General features: G+C 41.0%; 1 protein-coding gene across 1 annotated transcript in view; it reads right to left on the bottom strand.

The window, feature by feature from the left end:
• Nucleotides 1-3,075: 3,075 nt before the first annotated feature.
• LOC113081320 (immunoglobulin superfamily member 1-like) overlaps nucleotides 3,076-17,685 on the bottom strand; it is a gene marked incomplete at its 5' end in the record, with an annotated part of 28,003 nt that continues 13,393 nt past the window's right edge. The window contains 7 exons of the mRNA XM_026253403.1: nucleotides 3,076-3,092; nucleotides 3,209-3,298; nucleotides 4,376-4,633; nucleotides 10,930-11,199; nucleotides 12,039-12,296; nucleotides 16,246-16,515; nucleotides 17,358-17,615. Coding sequence (XP_026109188.1) covers nucleotides 3,076-3,092; nucleotides 3,209-3,298; nucleotides 4,376-4,633; nucleotides 10,930-11,199; nucleotides 12,039-12,296; nucleotides 16,246-16,515; nucleotides 17,358-17,615 — 1,421 coding nt within the window. The remainder of the gene's footprint in view (nucleotides 3,093-3,208; nucleotides 3,299-4,375; nucleotides 4,634-10,929; nucleotides 11,200-12,038; nucleotides 12,297-16,245; nucleotides 16,516-17,357; nucleotides 17,616-17,685) is intronic.

Below are 17,685 nucleotides of genomic sequence, written 5' to 3'. Positions count from 1 at the left end.
TGGCGCGACCTAAGCTTTTTTTCTTAATGGCATTTTTCTTCTTCTTACATTACTTTTACTTTTATACTTTAAGTAGTTTTGAAACCAGTACTTTTACTTGAGTAAAAAGCTTGAGTTGATACTTCAACTTCTACAAAATATTTTAAAACCCTAATATCTATTCTTCTACTTGAGTAATGAACATGAATACTTTTGACACCAGTGCAAGCTTTTATTTTGGCAAAGTAGTAAAATTACACGTACGAAAAATAAACATGGTTTACTATAAAAAAAAAAAAAAACATGGTTGATATAGTTAAATCATGGTATCCACAGGTTAACCATGGGTTTGCTACACTAACCATAGTTTAACCATGGTGTTTGTAGTAAAACTGTGGTTATACAAATTGTACGTTAATCATTACACTAAAAACATGTTACTACACTTTTACTATAATAAAACCACAATGCATTATATATAAAAAAAACATTATGTTGTTTCATCTCATAAATAATCATAACAATTATATTACATAATAAAACATACTTATTTGTGGATATAACTTTTATGAGTATGATTATGTATAACGCAATAAACACCATGCTAAATCCTCATAATTTATAATGGTTTATAAGTCTTATGTCTTGACATTCATTTAAGATCTATACAGTATCTTACTATCTTACTGATATTATAATAAATATAGTTAAAATCAAAAGTGCCATATTACACATTCATCTGATCAGATATCTAATATCATGGCTGTTTAAGGAAAAATATTATTTTTATTGTTTTTCATTATTATTGTTGTTGTTATTTATAGTGGTATTTGCCTGCTTTGAGTAAAGTAACAAGTCAACAATGCCAAGATATGAGACTTATATTATATCTAAGGGAAACATTCTATTGTAAGTTGGATGCATTATATTCATTGTGTATTATAAATCATAATCTTAAATGCTATAACCACATATAAGTAAAAATTATAACACATTAAAACTGTTGTTATGATTACTCATGAGATGATATGATATATTATAAAGTTTTTTTTCTAATACATTATGCATTCATTATAATGACATAAGAATACTCTTATAATTTGTTTTAAATACGGGCTTCATAGAAAGTGTTACCGTTTCTTTTCTGTTACCGTGTTTCTGTTAAGTTTCTTTTCTACAATTGGTAAGAACACTATTAACTCAAAGAAAGTATATGTAAACATTAAAACATCATAGACTAATAATGAACAAGAGTGCAGATTAAGTAACAAATATATAAATGAAAACCACCCAAGATCAGTAAACAAACACATCGGGATTCATAAAAATATACAAGGTGTTAATATGTGTGCACTGTACAGACACAAGACCATCTGTACACACTCCTTTACTGGAGTGAGTGAAATAATGAAGATAACAAAATGATTTTAAAGTCTGTTTTACATTGGACACACATTTAGATTAAATATGACACTCTCAGTGTTGAAGATATGCACTGACATTTCATGAAATTATAACTTTTTATATGAACTTAAACAGAAATATTTGCAATGGATGTGCCTCTTTCGAGCAGTTTTCCTGTGGTTTGTGATTTAATGTTTTAATCAGAGTGAGGATTGCTTGGCGTGTGACAATTCTGCTTTAAATTGTGTCCTAAATAACAAAGCTCATGTTCTGAGAGAATAGTTTAGTGTGAATAATGATGACTGATGTGAACTTGATTGGTCTGATGGCTCTGGAACAGAGGCGTAACGACAGACACAAGGATGCAGTCGTTGATCAAACAGTCCATTGTCTGGTTTGAACAGGTTTGATGACAGTACTCTAGAAGCTCTGTTCACAGCTGTGTCACACACAGACAGCAGACTAATGAGAACCACTTTCATGATCTTCACTGTACTGTGACAAACACCAAATTTAAAAGATAGAATTAGAAGGAAACTGTAAGATATGCACATTTTATTTTTAATATGTTTTGTTATTGATATATTTGTACTTTATAGGCAAAATTGCATAAATTTGAATAGCAATGTGATGTCTCAAAATGCATTTATTGTATGTATCTCATATTTTCTGTGTTTTACTCTTTACTCTTTACAGTGTTAAACATGGTGCCATGTGGATGGAATATGAATGGAAATGATATGCAGATTATGTTATTCATAATAAAACTAGGAATACAACTATGGCTATTTCAGGAGGAGAAGGGTAGAGGTTCATGTACGTACAATCTTCTGCTGACTGGGTATTACAAAGAGAATTTTCACAGGTTCTTTTGTACGCAAGATTTATAAATCTAAAAACTTTTGTACATTCACAAAATCTCACTTTTGTGTGTACACACCTTTATGATGAAATCTACATAACTTTGTATATGTGAGGCCCCAGGAGAATCAGAAACACTAAATTATCTGCATGTATGAGAGTGTGAATGTTTGTCTGTTAGTCTTGTGAGTTTCCTTCAGTCTGAGACTCCAGGATCCTGAGACTCTGCACGCGGTTTGAAGAATAGATGAAACCAGATTGAAGTTTGTTCCTCTGTTACAGCGTACTGGCCTTAGTCTTCAGTATATGTAACTGTGACACACACACACACACACACACACACACACACGCAGCATTCACTTTAACACTTTCTGTTTTTCTTCCACTGCAGCTACTGCTTATGAATGAGCACCATCTGTTGTAAATACTGATTTATAACAGATATAAATATGAAGAGTAAGGGCTGTCTGTCAGTGAATGTGAATCATTGGTAAAAGTGACTGAGATGGAGAAAGACGGATCAGACAGAAGTGTTACCTCTCGCTCTGTAACATTTGAACAGCAGCACGACTGTCGACAGCAGATACGGACAAGCTGCCAGAAGAAAACTGAGGATTTTGAAGACAGAAATCTGACCTGAACCTGACAGAGACACAAGCACATTATTGAGCAACACTAGGCTTTCAGAAACTTTCTTGGGGATTCCCAAGTTTTATGAGTATATTGTCATTTTAAACAGGCAAGTATTTATCACATATTTACTCACCATTAACAGACAGATGTACTCTGTTACTGTCCTGTGATGAGTTTGGTCTCTCTTCTCTCTGTCCTCTACACCAGTACTGACCCTGATCAGATGTAATTACTCCTCTGATAGTGAGAGTGTCTCTGTTTACAGTGTAACGGTCAGACGTCTGTGATATTACACTGTCTGTGTCTTTATACCACTCATATCTCCAGTTACTGTGAGACTCAATCACACAGGTCAGAGTGACTGTCTCTCCAGTGAATACAGGACTGTCTGGAGTCACAGTCAGTGTAGATCTGGGGAAATCTGTGAGGAAAGACAAAAACATAGTGACTCAAGAAACACGACTTTACAGTGCAGAGTGACAATCATATGATTAAAATGTCATAAAGGTTATAAAACAAATCCATATGCATCTAGCAGTTTAATCCAAGTCTTGAGAAGAGAAATTATCACTTTATATGATAAACAGATTGTAATTTAGACTTTTATTCACATCCACATGGTTTTTGGATCTTCTGAGTTTTGGTTTCCTGGACTTTTAATGGAGGAACAGAAACCTCTCAGGTTTTATTTAGGTTTCTTAATTTGTGTTTCAAAGACTAACCAAAGTCTTCTGGATTGGAAGCACTTGAGGCCGATTAAATGATCTGTGTGTCACACCACGGTCTGCCCAGCAGAGGGAAACAGAGAACACAAGACCTTCCACAACTTCCTCCTCATTTCCTGTTAATTATTAGCTCAATGATATCACCTGTGACTGGCTTGTTAGTGTGTGTGTGTGTTTGGGTATATATAAGACCAGCATTTATTTTTATCCTTGCTCAGTCTTGAAGTTCTTTTGTTCAGACAGATCCGTTGGCCTATGTTTGAATTTCTTTGAGAGACTTTTTACTCAGAACTTTGACCTGCTTACTGGGAGCTTTAATTTGTTTTTGGACCTTTTGCCTTGTGGACCTGTACCTTATTCAGCCCTGCTTCTGATGTTAATTTTTATGTTTATTCAAGAAGGACACTGAGTAAAGACTGTTTGTTTTTCTCCATTCCTGCCTTGTGTGGTTCTCTGCAAATTTGGGTTTATGCTGCTCTGTGGTGTAGTGGCTAGAGCATTGGGCTACCAACAACACATTCTGGGTTCTAGCCTTGGTCTTGACAGCAAGATTGAGCCAGCAAAATTCTGGACCCAGCAGAGGCTGAACAGATTCATGGAGCCCTTAGTAAACAGGGAGTATTGCTTGGAACACATGCATCACGTGACCCCCCAAATCCTTCCATATTTAACTGAAGCGGCAGTGCATTGTCAATGTATGTAGTTTTCATGATTATAGCAATCACATCAAGTCGCCTTGCACTCAAATGTATAGAAAGTATGTGAGCACTGACCTGTTACTGTAATCTTAACTGTATTACTGAACTCGCTGTAGTAGTTTCCTCGTCGTGCTCTGCACCTGTATTCTCCTTCATCAAAGTCTCTCACAGACTTGATTGTTTTAGTTGCATCAGCCGTGGATTCAGGGTCTGAGTCTTTTCTCCATTGAATTGTCCATCCAGTTAACTGTCCCACATCACAGCTCAGAGTAACTGTGTCTCCAGTGAACACTGAACTCTGGGGTTTTACAGTCAGAGTCGGCTTCGGTTTATCTGTGAATGTACAGTAATGAGGTCTTGAGTTCACTTATAGGTGTTATACATATTATTCATAATATAGTCTTCTGTTTTCACTTCTCATACACTACAAAACATGATAGCCCCCTTAAGTTAAATCAACTTCTTGTCTTTAACTCCAATTGTAATGATAAGTTGTGGAAATTGAACTCAAGTGAAGTTTTCGGGGAGGGGTGATACAGAACAAATACCGCGAAACACAGAGAAAAGTTGATGCCATTTTGAGTTAACGAAGCTGTCAACCGGGCTCTTTACGCGAGCTCGTGCTGAAGAACAGTAAATATCCGTGGAAGGTGAGTTTATCTTTTTAATTTTACATTTTAAATTAAGGACGTTAAATTTTAGTTCTTGACAGAAACACATTGACTGTGGTCTGCAAATTTAATAACACCATGGTGTTCTCCCTCACCAGTTCACCTTACCAGAATCAGAATCAGAATCAGAATGAGCTTTATTGCCAGGTATGTTTACACATACGAGGAATTTGTTTTCGTGACAGAAGCTCCGCAGTACAACAGAATGACAGCGACAGAACATAAAACACATAATAAAAGAATAAAAAATACAAATATGTAGACAGTGAATGACAATATACAAATGACAATTGTAGGCAGGTATATTACAAAGTGAAGTTATGTATGTACATATATATTGTGTGCAAAATTTAAGTGTATACTAAGTATGTGTGTTAGATAAATAAAGTGTTTGTGTATATAAATATAAAGTGTAGTGTGTTCGCCATTATTGTCAGCTGTTCATAAGATGGATTGCCTGAGGGAAGATAATGGTCCTGTGTCTGGTCGTTCTAGTGCTCAGTGCTCTGTAGCGTCGACCAGATGGCAACAGTTCAAAGAGGGAGTGTGCTGGATGTGAGGGGTCCAGAGTGATTTTGACAGCCCTTTTTCTCACTCTGGATAAGTACAGTTCTTGAATAGATGGGAGAGTTGAACCGATGATTCGCTCATCAGTCCAGACTACTCTCTGTAGTCTTCTGAGGTCAGATTTAGAAGCTGAGCTGAACCAGACAGTTACTTAAGTGCAGAGGATGGATTCAATGATGGTGGAGTAGAACTGTTTCAGCAGCTCCTGTGGCAGGTTTAACTTCCTCAGCTGGCCGAGAAAGTACAACCTCTGCTGGGCCTTTTTTACGATGGAGTCAATGTGAATGTCCCACTTCAGGTCCTAAGAGATGGTGGTTCCCAGGAACCTGAATGACTCCACTGCAGTCACAGGGCCGTTCATGATGGTGAGTGGGGGGAGTGCAGGGGGGTTTCTCCTGAAGTCCACCATCATCTCCACTGTTTTGAGGGTGTTAAGCTCCAGGTTGTTGAGACTGCACCAGACAGCCAGCTCTTTTACCTCCTGTCTGTAAGCAGACTCGTCACCGTCCTGAATGAGGCCGATGAGTGTGGTGTCATCTGCAAACTTCAGGAGCTTGACAGAGGGGTCCTTAGACGTGCAATCATTAGTGTACAGGGAGAAGAGCAGTGGGGAGAGAACGCACCCCTGGGGAGCTCCGGTGCTGATTGTACGGGTGCTGGATGTGTATTTTCCCAGCCTCACTAGCTGCTGCCTGTCTGTCAGGAAGCTGTTGATCCACTGACAGACGGAGGTGGGCACGGAGAGCTGATTTAGTTTGGGCAGGAGGAGGTTTGGGATGATCGTGTTGAAGGCCGAGCTAAAGTCCACAAACAGGATCCTCACATAAGTCCTCGGTCTGTCTAGGTGTTGCAGAACATAATGCAGTCCAATGTTTACTGCATCGTCCACAGACCTGTTTGCTCTGTAGGCAAACTGAAGAGGATCCAGCAAGGGTCCAGTGATGTCCTTCAGGTGGGCCAGCACCAGTTTTTCAAATGACTTCATGACTACAGACGTTAGAGCCACAGGCCTGTAGTCATTTAGTCCTGTAATTTTGGGTTTCTTAGGGATGGGGATGATGGTGGAACGTTTGAGGCATGAAGGGACTTCGCACAGCTCCAGCGATCTGTTGAAGATCTGTGTGAAGATGGGGGCCAGCTGGTCAGCACAGGATTTCAGACAGGCTGGTGTAACACAATCTGGGCCTGGTGCTTTTTTCCTTTCCTGCTTCCGGAAGACCTGGCGCACCGCATCCTCGCTGATCTGAATTGCAGGTGTGGGGGAGAGGGGGGATGCAGGAGGTGAGAATGGTGAGAGTGCTTGATTGGAGAGGTGTTCAGGATGGGTTGCAGGAGCTGTTAATGGTGTGAACGGTAGTTTGGAGAGGCATTCAGGGCTGGTTGCAGGAGTTGTGAAGGGTGTGAATGGTTGTGTGGGGAGGCGTTCAGGGCAGGTGATGGGTGTTCTTTCAAACCTGCAGTAAAACTCGTTCAGATCGTCTGCCAGTCGTTGATTCTCTACGGTGCTGGGGGGTGGTGTCTTGTAATTGGTGATCTTCTTTAGACTTTTCCACACTGATGCGGAGTCGTTGGAAGTGAACTGAGTCCTTATTTTTTCAGAATAATTCCTCTTTGCCACTTTGATCTCCTTTTCCAATGTGTATTTAGCCTGTTTATACAAGACATTGTCCCCCTTCACGTAAGCATCTTCTTTGGCCTGACGGAGCTGTCTGAGTTTTGCAGTGAACCACGGTTTGTCATTATTGTAAATTAGTTGAGTCTTTGTAGGAATACACATATCCTCACAGAAACTGATATATGATGTTACGGTCTCTGTGAGTTCATCCAGATCGGTGGCAGCAGCTTCAAAAACACTCCAATCAGTGAGGTCAAAACAAGATTGTAAATCCTGCTCTGCTTCATTAGTCCATCTTTTTACAGTCCTTGATACAGGTTTAGCTGATTTTAGTTTCTGCCTGTAGGACGGTATAAGATGAACCAGAAGGTGATCAGAACGTCCCAAAGCTGCTCGTGGAACAGAGTGAAATGCATCCTTTATTGTGGTGTAACAGTGATCCAATATATTACTGTCTCTTGTGGGACATGTAACATGCTGTCTGTATTTTGGCAGTTCACGGGACAGATTGGCTTTATTAAAGTCCCCGAGAATGATTAAAACAGAGTCAGGGTGTTGTTGTTCTGTCTCTGTGATCTGATCAGCGAGTTTCTGTAAAGCTGAGCTCACATGCGCTTGAGGATGGATGTAAACACTGACCAGAATGAACGAGTGAAACTCCCGCGGCGAATAGAACGGCTTGCAGTTAATGAAGAGTGTTTCGAGATTTGAGCAGCACGTCTTCTTTAACACAGTTACATCTGTACACCACCGTTCATTGATGTAAAAGCATGTCCCGCCGCCGCGCGATTTCCCAGTGGATTCTGATTCACGATCGGCTCTAAACAGCTGAAATCCCGGCAGATGGAGCGCGCTGTCCGGTATGGTGTCATTCAGCCAGGTTTCCGTGAAACACAGAGCAGCAGAGTGTGTGAAATCCTTATTTGTCCGAGAGAGCAGAAGGAGTTCGTCCGTTTTGTTGGGTAGAGAGCGGAGATTTGCCAGATGGATGCTAGGCAACGGCGTTCGAAATCCGCGCTTCCTGAGTCTGACGAGCGCTCCCGCTCGCTTCCCCCGTCTGCGCGTCCTGAAGCGCTTGATCAGCGCCGCCGCTCCTCCGATAACAACGTTCACTAAAACATCTGAATAATTGAAATCCGGAAAAAACATCTTGTGGTGCGTTCTGCCGAATGTTCAGCAGTTCTTCCCTGGTGAAACTGATGGCAGGAATATAACTAAAGACAGGACAAACTAACAAAAACACAAAAACATATGCGGAGCTCGTCACGGAGGCAGCCATCCTGTATCGGCGCCAGTGATATACACAGCTAATTTCTGGGCAATCTAAGTGGAGATCATATGGTGATGATCAGCTGGGTGTTTAAGGGTTTATGTCTAGTGTAGGACTTAAGATGAATAAAAAAAATCGGAAAATACTGCAGGTTTTTTCTGGGCTAGAAATTAACGAGGTGGCCATCTGCATAACATTTCGTGCTGCCACTGGCTGTCAACAAAACTCAGTCAAAAGATTAGGCCTCTCGCGATAATTTCAGTGTCGCGTGATCCTTCAGAAATCAATGATTTATTGCTTAAAAGTAATCTAAGGCCATAGCTTAATGTGAGGTAAAGTAACAGAAGATTATTGACCTTGTTTAACTCAAGTTCACGGAAACTCGTCTTCCCTTCCCAGCTGTCAATCATTCTAGATAGCATTCAAACAGCATTCTGAGCTTGTGCACACTCATTCAAAACAAGCACTGAGAGCAGCGTTTCAGACAATGCGCTTACACTGAATTGATTCCTATTTCATGTATCCTTTATTCTGAATGAACACATACACACAAAATCATCTCCGAATAATTGTCTATCTAAGTATTCTCCTAAACACAGTCGGGTATGTCTTAAGCCGAGTTCAGACTGCACGATTTTGCTGAACTCTCCGCTGCTCTGTATCTTGCTCTCTCATTGGCTGTCGGTCATTGCCGATGTAGTTTTCAGTCAGAACACTTTTCTCACAGCGTGATTTTGAATCGCCGACAGGTCCAGATATTTAGCATGCCAAATATCTCACAGGCATCGGTGACTCCTCGGTGATTCTCTCAGATCACGTCTTTGCTCATTCACACTGCATGATTGTCACGCACGTTAACAAGCACAGATTTGCCTGTGATTTCAGGCATTTGTCTGCAATTTCTGAAAACCTGTTGGCGAGCCAAAAACGGGGATAAAATCGTGCAGTCTGAACTCCGCTTTAAGGGAACATTCACAAAGTTAAAATCGGACCATTCTGTTTTTACTTCAAATTTTTTAATTATACAATCCAAATAACATGTATTTAGTATCTCTTTTTTTTGATAGTTATTCAAAAAGTTTACTTTGATTTAAAAAAAGAGCACAAAAAATCCTTTGTTTATATTAAGAGATTTATATTAGTTGTATATTTTTTTTATTTTATTTAGAATTTGTTTTAAAAATAAATTAATTGTAAAAAAAGTTAATTTTATAATTTTATAATCTAAAACTGCTACTAGTTTTTGCTGATCATGCCTGTCACGATCATTAGAAGGAGTGCCCATGAACTTCAGTAGAGGGCACTCCACTCAGGACCATTCCACCCATCAACCACCAGATGTCACTTGGACACTAGCACCTCTCATACTGTTGCACCACACCGAACTACATTTCCCATGAGTCACTGCATCACAATCACCTTGCCACACCTGCACCTCATTCATCAGCCAATTTCCTTGCCACACCTGCACCTCATTTACAAACACATAAAAGCAGCACAATCACTCGCACTCACTGCAAAGTCTTGTTTAGCGTGTCTAACATTTCCGAGCGTTTCTCCCTGTGTTGGTCATTCCCGTGTTTGATCTTTGGACTGATTACTCCGACTCTGATTCTCTTCTGCCTGCCCCAATCTCTGCTTGTTTTCGACTCTGGTTTTCCCTGACACACCTGACGCCATTCCTGATTTCCGCCTGTTTGACCATTCTTTAATAAAGCGCTGCATTTGGATCCGAACGTCTCTGGCTCATCATTACAATGCCAATGTTCAGCTGAAGTTTTTTTTTTTTTTTTTTTCAGGCTAGTTAAATTCATTTTGGGTGACCAAATCCTGAAGAATGCCTGCCCGAAGTGCTACCAGGGATTTTAAATTTTGTGAGCCCTGAGGTGTGTTTCTGAAAAACATTGTTAATAACGATGCCCTATCGTTTCTCCATAGAGAGGATTATTATCACTTGAAGTTTGGTCCATTCATTAAACAGATCTATTGTATAGCTAGGACAACTGTGCCAGTTGTTTTGGCTAGTTTTATTATGTGTTTGTGTCTGGATTCATTTTGAAGCTAGGAATAAAGCCTGAAACAGCACAGAATCCCATTCATTGTATTGAAATTGAATTTCTATTGATCTTTCTTTTTTGTTTGTTGTTGTAAAGCATAAAAAGACATCAAGTTAATATGTTCCTTTTGTGTTACAAAGCTTAAGTATTTCAAAGGATTCTAAAGTATTTATAATAAGTTACTAAAAATGAGTAATCTAACACAAAACATTACTGATTACTCTTTAAAGCTTGTATTGTGTAACCTGTGGCGAAATAAATTTAAAAGTAACATTCCCAGCCCTGAACATTAATGACGACAAAAAAATCACTTTTCTACGTAACATTTCATTTACTACTTAAACTAGATCACTTTTTATGTTTCTCTGTCTGCATGTTTGTAATACTGTAGTCTATTTGAAAAACATATTCTGCACATTAAGAGTCAATGTTGAGACTGAAGCTCTCACCTGATACTGTCAGTGTAACTCCGTCACTCATCTGTGTGTGTGTTGGTGCTTGTGTCTGAGTTCCTCTACAGCTGTACACACCACTATGAGACAGATCCACAGATGGGATTTTATAGTTCTGGTCTCGTCCTATGATATAATCTTGTTTGTTGTCTTTATACCAGCTGTACTGCCAGACTCCTGTCTGCTGTATGTCACATGTGAGAGTGACCGTCTCTCCTCTGAACACACGTCTATCAGGATCAACACCAACTACAGGTTTGGGTCTCACTGTGAAACAAGTGAAAAAACACACTTCACACATCTGAAAACATTCCAGATGATCTGTGATAGCTGAATGAAAATGCTTTCATTATTTGACTTTTTACTATGGAATACGGTTCGTCAAGACCACAAACTCATTTAACCTGTCCAAAACAAATGGCTTCTGAGTAAAAGGAAATCTGTACCATATGAACTGTCATCAACTTGCTGCGTGAGTGTCAAAATGTCCTCCACAATTTCACAGATTGCTTAAATTTTTCAAAACATTCCGCAAAATCATCTATTAATAATTGTTTATTACGGTCAACTGTGAGTGACGTCACTTCCCAATGAAAACACCCCCAATAAAATGGCCTCACTCCTGTCACTTGATTGACAGGTTTCAGTGTAGATGTCAGAAATTCAAATGCAAATGAATTGCGATTCCATTTGAGTTTTTGGCAGTTTACATGCGCAGTGCAGAGAGAGTAAAAGAGCAAATGTGGTAATTAATATTGCTATTTAAATATGACAGACTCATATTTCGTAAGACATGAAAAAATGCATTTGCAAAAGGACTTTGCTTTTCATTTGAAATTTGGCACTCACTGTGCATTCGCGAAAGCGAAAATGCAATCAGTAATGCAAGATTTGCAATTGCATATGGATTATGTCACAATTTATGCATCCACATTTTGCAAAACGCAAATGAAAATACAATTTGCAATTCCATTTGAAAATAGTGCGGAAAATCCGATATTTAACTGAAGCAGCAGTGCATTGTCAATGTATGTAGTTTTCATGATTCTAGCAATCACATCAAGTCGCCTTGCACTGGAATGTATAGAAAGTATGTGAGCACAGACCTGTTACTGTAATCGTAACTGTATTACTGAACTCGCTGTAGTAGTTTCCTCGCCATGCCCTGCACCAGTAATTTCCTTCATCAGAGTCTCTCACAGACTTGATTGTTTTAGTTGCATCAGCCGTGGATTCCAGGTTTGAGTCTTTTCTCCAGTGAATTGTCCATCCAGTTAACTGTCCCACATCACAGCTCAGAGTAACTGTGTCTCCAGTGAACACTGAACTCTGGGGTTTTACAGTCAGAGTCGGCTTCGGTTTATCTGTGAGTGTAAAGTAATGCAGTCTTGAGTTCACTTATAGGTGTTATACATATTATTCATAATATAGTCTTCTGTTTTCACTTCTCATACACTATAAAACATGATAGCCCCCTTAAGTTAAATCAACTTCTTGTCTTTAACTCCAATTGTAATGATAAGTTGTGGAAATTGAACTCAAGTGTACAAGTTTTAGATAATTAAACAAAGTTATACATTATGTTAAGTACTTGAAATTATTGTCTGGTTTGTAAATGTTAATTTAACTCGTGGCTGTAAATTAATGTTGGGGGAGGGGTGATACAGAGCAAATACCGTGAAACACTGAGAAAAGTTGATGCCATTTTGAGTTAGCGAAGCTGCCAACAGGGGTTATTACACAAGCTCATGCTGAAGAACAGTTAATATCCGTGGAAGGTGAGTTTATCTTTTTAATTTTAAATTATAAATGAAGGACGTTAAGTTTTAGTTCTTGACAGCAACACATTGACGTGGTCTGCAAATTTAACAACATGGTGTTTTCCCTCACCAGTTCACCTTACCAGAACACCAAATGGTAAAATAATTTAATAAATCACTTTGGTTCACAGCTTATACCGTATTTTTGTTAGTTGGTGGGTGTGTAGTAAACGCGTATAACGTTACTGGAGCGGGAAAGCATTGATTGCCAAAAATGTCCATTGCCATAGCTAAGTTAACTTAGCCAACATTACACAGCTCATTTCTGGGCAATCTCAGTGGAAATCATATGGGGATGATCAGCTGGGTGTTTAAGGGTTTATGTGTAGTGTAGGACTTAACATGAATAAAAAAAATCTGAAAATACTGCAGGTTTTTTCTGGGCTAGAAATTAACGAGGTGGCCATCTGCATCACATTTTGTGCTGGCACCGGCAGTCGACAAAACTCAGTCAAAAGATTAGGCCTCTTCCGATAATTTCATTGTCGCGTGATCTTTCAGAAATCAATGATTTATTGCTTAAAAGTAATCTAAAGCCATATCTTAATGTGAGGTAATGTAAGAAGAAGAATATTGACATTGTTTAATTCAAGTTCAGGGAACTTGTCTTCCCTTTCCAGCTGTCAATCATTCTAGATAGCATTCAAACGGCATTCAGAGCTTGCGCGCACTCATTCAAAACAAGCGCTGAGAGCAGCGTTTCAGACAATGCGCTTACACTGAATTGATTCCTATTTCATGTATCCTTAATTCTGAATGAACACATACACACAAAATCATCTCAGAATAATTGTCTAAGTATTCTCCTAGACACAGTCGGTTATGTTTTAATGGAACATTCACAAAGGTAAAATGAGACCGTTCTGTTTTAACTTAAAATTTTTGAATTATACAATCCAAATAACATGTATTTAGTATCTTTTTTTGATAGTAATTCAAAATGTTTCCTCTAAAATGTTTGGTGTGTCTGGATTTATTTTGAAGCTTGGAATACAGCCTGAAACAGCACAGAATATTTTGTAATCTGTAGTGAAATAAATTTTAAAAGTAACCTTCCCAGCCCTGATGTTCCCAGCCATTAATGACGACAAAACATCTCTTTTCTATGTAGCACACATCTCATTTACTACTTAAACTAGATCACTTTTTATGTTTCTCTGTCTGCATGTTTGTGTCAGGGTTTGCAAGGGAGGAACTCAAGTGCAGACAGGGATCGGGTTACACACAGGATTTATTAATACAAAAGGGGAAAAACAAAACCCACGAGGGGGAAAACAAGGACTAGGGCAGATACAAAAATAACTAAACAGGACTGATTAGACAAGATAAACAAAGACTCAAAACTAGAGAACACTAACTACAAGTAAACACTCACGGTTACACAGGACACAATATCTCAAAGGGGTTACCAGGGTATAATCACAGGTGAGGAACAAATCACAAATCACAATGAACCGACGCAGGACAGAGCACACTAGGAGATCTAAATAGGGGGAACAATTAAGACACGACAGGTGACACAGATAGGACAATCACGACACGACTAGGATAACAAGGGGGGCGGGGCAAGGGAACGAGACAACACAAGCACATGGCCCAAAGACAAGGCCATGTGCTTGTACACAAAACACGGGTCTGCCATGATCCTGCCTCAAGACTAGGAAAAATCAAGGACACGAGGGCAGAATCATGACAGAACCCCTCCCTTAAGGAGCGGCTTCCAGACCGGAATCTTAGGAGGACAGGACGAAGGCTGATGACGGGGGGTACGGGCAGGTCTGGGTGGTGAGGGGCGGGGAGGGGTCTCGGGACAACTGACAGGGGACATGACAGGAGCAGACAAGGGACGCGGGGCAACACTTACGGGACGCGGGGCAAGACTTACGGGACGCGGGGAGACGACAGCTGGACACGGGGGAACAACATCTACTGGACACGGGGCAACATCTACTGGACACGGGGGACAACATCTACTGGACACGGGGGGACAACATCTACTGGACACGGGGGACAACATCTACTGGACACGGGGGGACAACATCTACTGGACACGGGGGGACAACAGCAGGACACTCGGGATTTCTGGGGACAGGGTCTGGGGACAAGACAGGACTGACGGGGACTTCTAGAATCCGGACAAGACTAGACAAATAATCTGAAAAGGCTTTAGCAGCTAGGATAATTGGCATCTCCTTACGAGATGAGACAGACTGCACTAGAGTCTTTGCTGCAGAGTCGGCCGCGGCACTCTCCTCCGCTCTCACGACTGCAGACTTGCATACAGCTCTCTTCTTTGCCGGCTCGGGCACGCCAGCGCTCACCGCTGCTGGCTCGGGCACGCTCACCGCTGCTGGCTCGGGCACGCTCACCGCTGCTGGCTCGGTCACCGCTGCTGGCTCGGGCACGCTCACCGCTGCTGGCACGGGCACGCTCACCGCTGCTGGCACGGGCACGCTCACCGCTGCTGGCACGGGCACGCTCACCGCTGCTGGCACGGGCACGCTCACCGCTGCTGGCACGGGCACGCTCACCGCTGCTGCCTCGGGCACGCTCACCGCTGCAGGAGGCGACAGAGTCGCAGGACCGGGAGACCCCTTCTTCCTCCTCCTCTTCCTTCTAGGCCGCGGTGCAGAGGTCACCGCTGGGACAGAGACGGGTTGGGGAAGTTCGGTCTCGGGCAGGGCAGACTCTGACGCCGACGCCTCCGAGGCTGACTCCCACGACAATCGTCTCCCTCGCTTCATGGGGAGACTGCAGGCTGTGGAAGGCGCCTCAGGGCTCTGGGGGGGACTTGCCTGATCCCCCAGGGTTGCCACGGCCAGGACACGACCCTCTGGAATCGTTGGCAGGTGGGTAGGTGGAGGGGACCTCTGTGGCTCCTCCTCTCGACCGCTTGCTCCGGAGCGACCTCCCCTGGTCCCCCGGAACACCACTAGGCGAGAGCCCTCAAAACCATCCCGCTTGCTGGCTGATGACATCCAGCATTGCCTCCTGTCTGCTGAGTTCCCTTTTGGTCGGTTCATTCTGTCAGGGTTTGCAAGGGAGGAACTCAAGTGCAGACAGGGATCAGGTTACACACAGGATTTATTAATACAAAAGGGGAAAAACAAAACCCACGAGGGGGAAAACAAGGACTAGGGCAGATACAAAAATAACTAAACAGGACTGATTAGACAAGATAAACAAAGACTCAAAACTAGAGAACACTAACTACAAGTAAACACTCACGGTTACACAGGACACAATATCTCAAAGGGGTTACCAGGGTATAATCACAGGTGAGGAACAAATCACAAATCACAATGAACCGACGCAGGACAGAGCACACTAGGAGATCTAAATAGGGGGAACAATTAAGACACGACAGGTGACACAGATAGGACAATCACAATCAAGGACACGAGGGCAGAATCATGACAGTTTGTAATACTGTAGTCTATTTGAGAAACATATTCTGCACATTAAGAGTCAATGTTGAGACTGAAGCTCTCACCTGATACTGTCAGTGTAACTCCGTCACTCATCTGTGTGTGTGTTGGTGCTTGTGTCTGAGTTCCTCTACAGCTGTACACACCACTATGAGACAGATCCACAGATGGGATTTTATAGTTCTGGTCTCGTCCTATGATATAATCTTGTTTGTTGTCTTTATACCAGCTGTACTGCCAGACTCCTGTCTGCTGTATGTCACATGTGAGAGTGACCGTCTCTCCTCTGAACACATGTATATCAGGATCAACACCAACTACAGGTTTGGGTCTCACTGTGAAACAAGTAAAAAAACACACTTCACACATCTGAAAACATTTCAAATGATCTGTGATAGCTGAATGACATGGCTTTCATTATTTGACGTTTAACTATGGAATACTGTCCGTCAAAGCCACAAACTCATTTAACCTGTCCAAAACAAATGGCTTCTGAGTAAAAGGAAATCTGTACCATATGAAATGGTGTCAACTTGCTGCGTGAGTGTCAAAATGTCCTCCACAATTTCACAGATTGCTTCAATTTTTCTAAACATTCCGCAAAATCATCTATTAATAATTGTTTATTACCGTCGACTGTGAGTGACGTCACTTCCCAATGAAAACACCCCCAATAAAATGGCCCCACTCCTGTCACTTGATTGACAGGTTTCAGTGTAGATGTCAGAAATTCAAATGCAAAAGGAATTGCGATTCCATTTGAGTTTTTGGCAGTTTACATGCGCAGTGCAGAGAGAGTGAAAGAGCAAATGTGGTAATTAATATTGCTATTTAAATATGACAGACTCATATTTTGTAAGACATGAGAAATGCATTTGCAAATGGACTTTGCTTTTTCATTTGAAATTTGGCACTCACTGTGCATTCGCGAAAGCGAAAATGCAATCAGTAATGCAAGATTTGCAATTGCATATGGATTATGTCACAATTTATGCATCCACATTTTGAAAACGCAAATTAAAATACAATTTGCAATTCCATTTGAAAATAGTGCAGAAAATCCTTCCATATTTAACTGAAGCGGCAGAGCATTGTCAATGTATGTAGTTTTCATGATTCTAGAAATCACATCAAGTCGCCTTCCACTGAAATGTATAGAAATTATGCGAGCACTGACCTGTTACTGTAATCTTAACTGTATTACTGAACTCGCTGTAGTAGTTTCCTCGCCGTGCTCTGCACCAGTAATTTCCTTCATCATAGTCTCTCACAGACTTGATTGTTTTAGTTGCATCAGCCGTGGATTCCGGGTTTGAGTCTTTTCTCCAGTGAATTGTCCATCCAGTTAACTGTCCCACATCACAGCTCAGAGTAACTGTGTCTCCAGTGAACACTGAACTCTGGGGTTTTACAGTCAGAGTCGGCTTCGGTTTATCTGTGAGAGTACAGTAATGCAGTCTTGAGTTCACTTATAGGTGTTATACATATTATTCATAATATAGTCT

The sequence above is a fragment of the Carassius auratus genome, unplaced genomic scaffold, assembly GCF_003368295.1.
Source record: "Carassius auratus strain Wakin unplaced genomic scaffold, ASM336829v1 scaf_tig00033821, whole genome shotgun sequence".
In the NCBI taxonomy this organism is placed as follows: Eukaryota; Metazoa; Chordata; class Actinopteri; order Cypriniformes; family Cyprinidae; genus Carassius; species Carassius auratus.
This window is presented reverse-complemented; position numbering and strand designations above follow the sequence as displayed.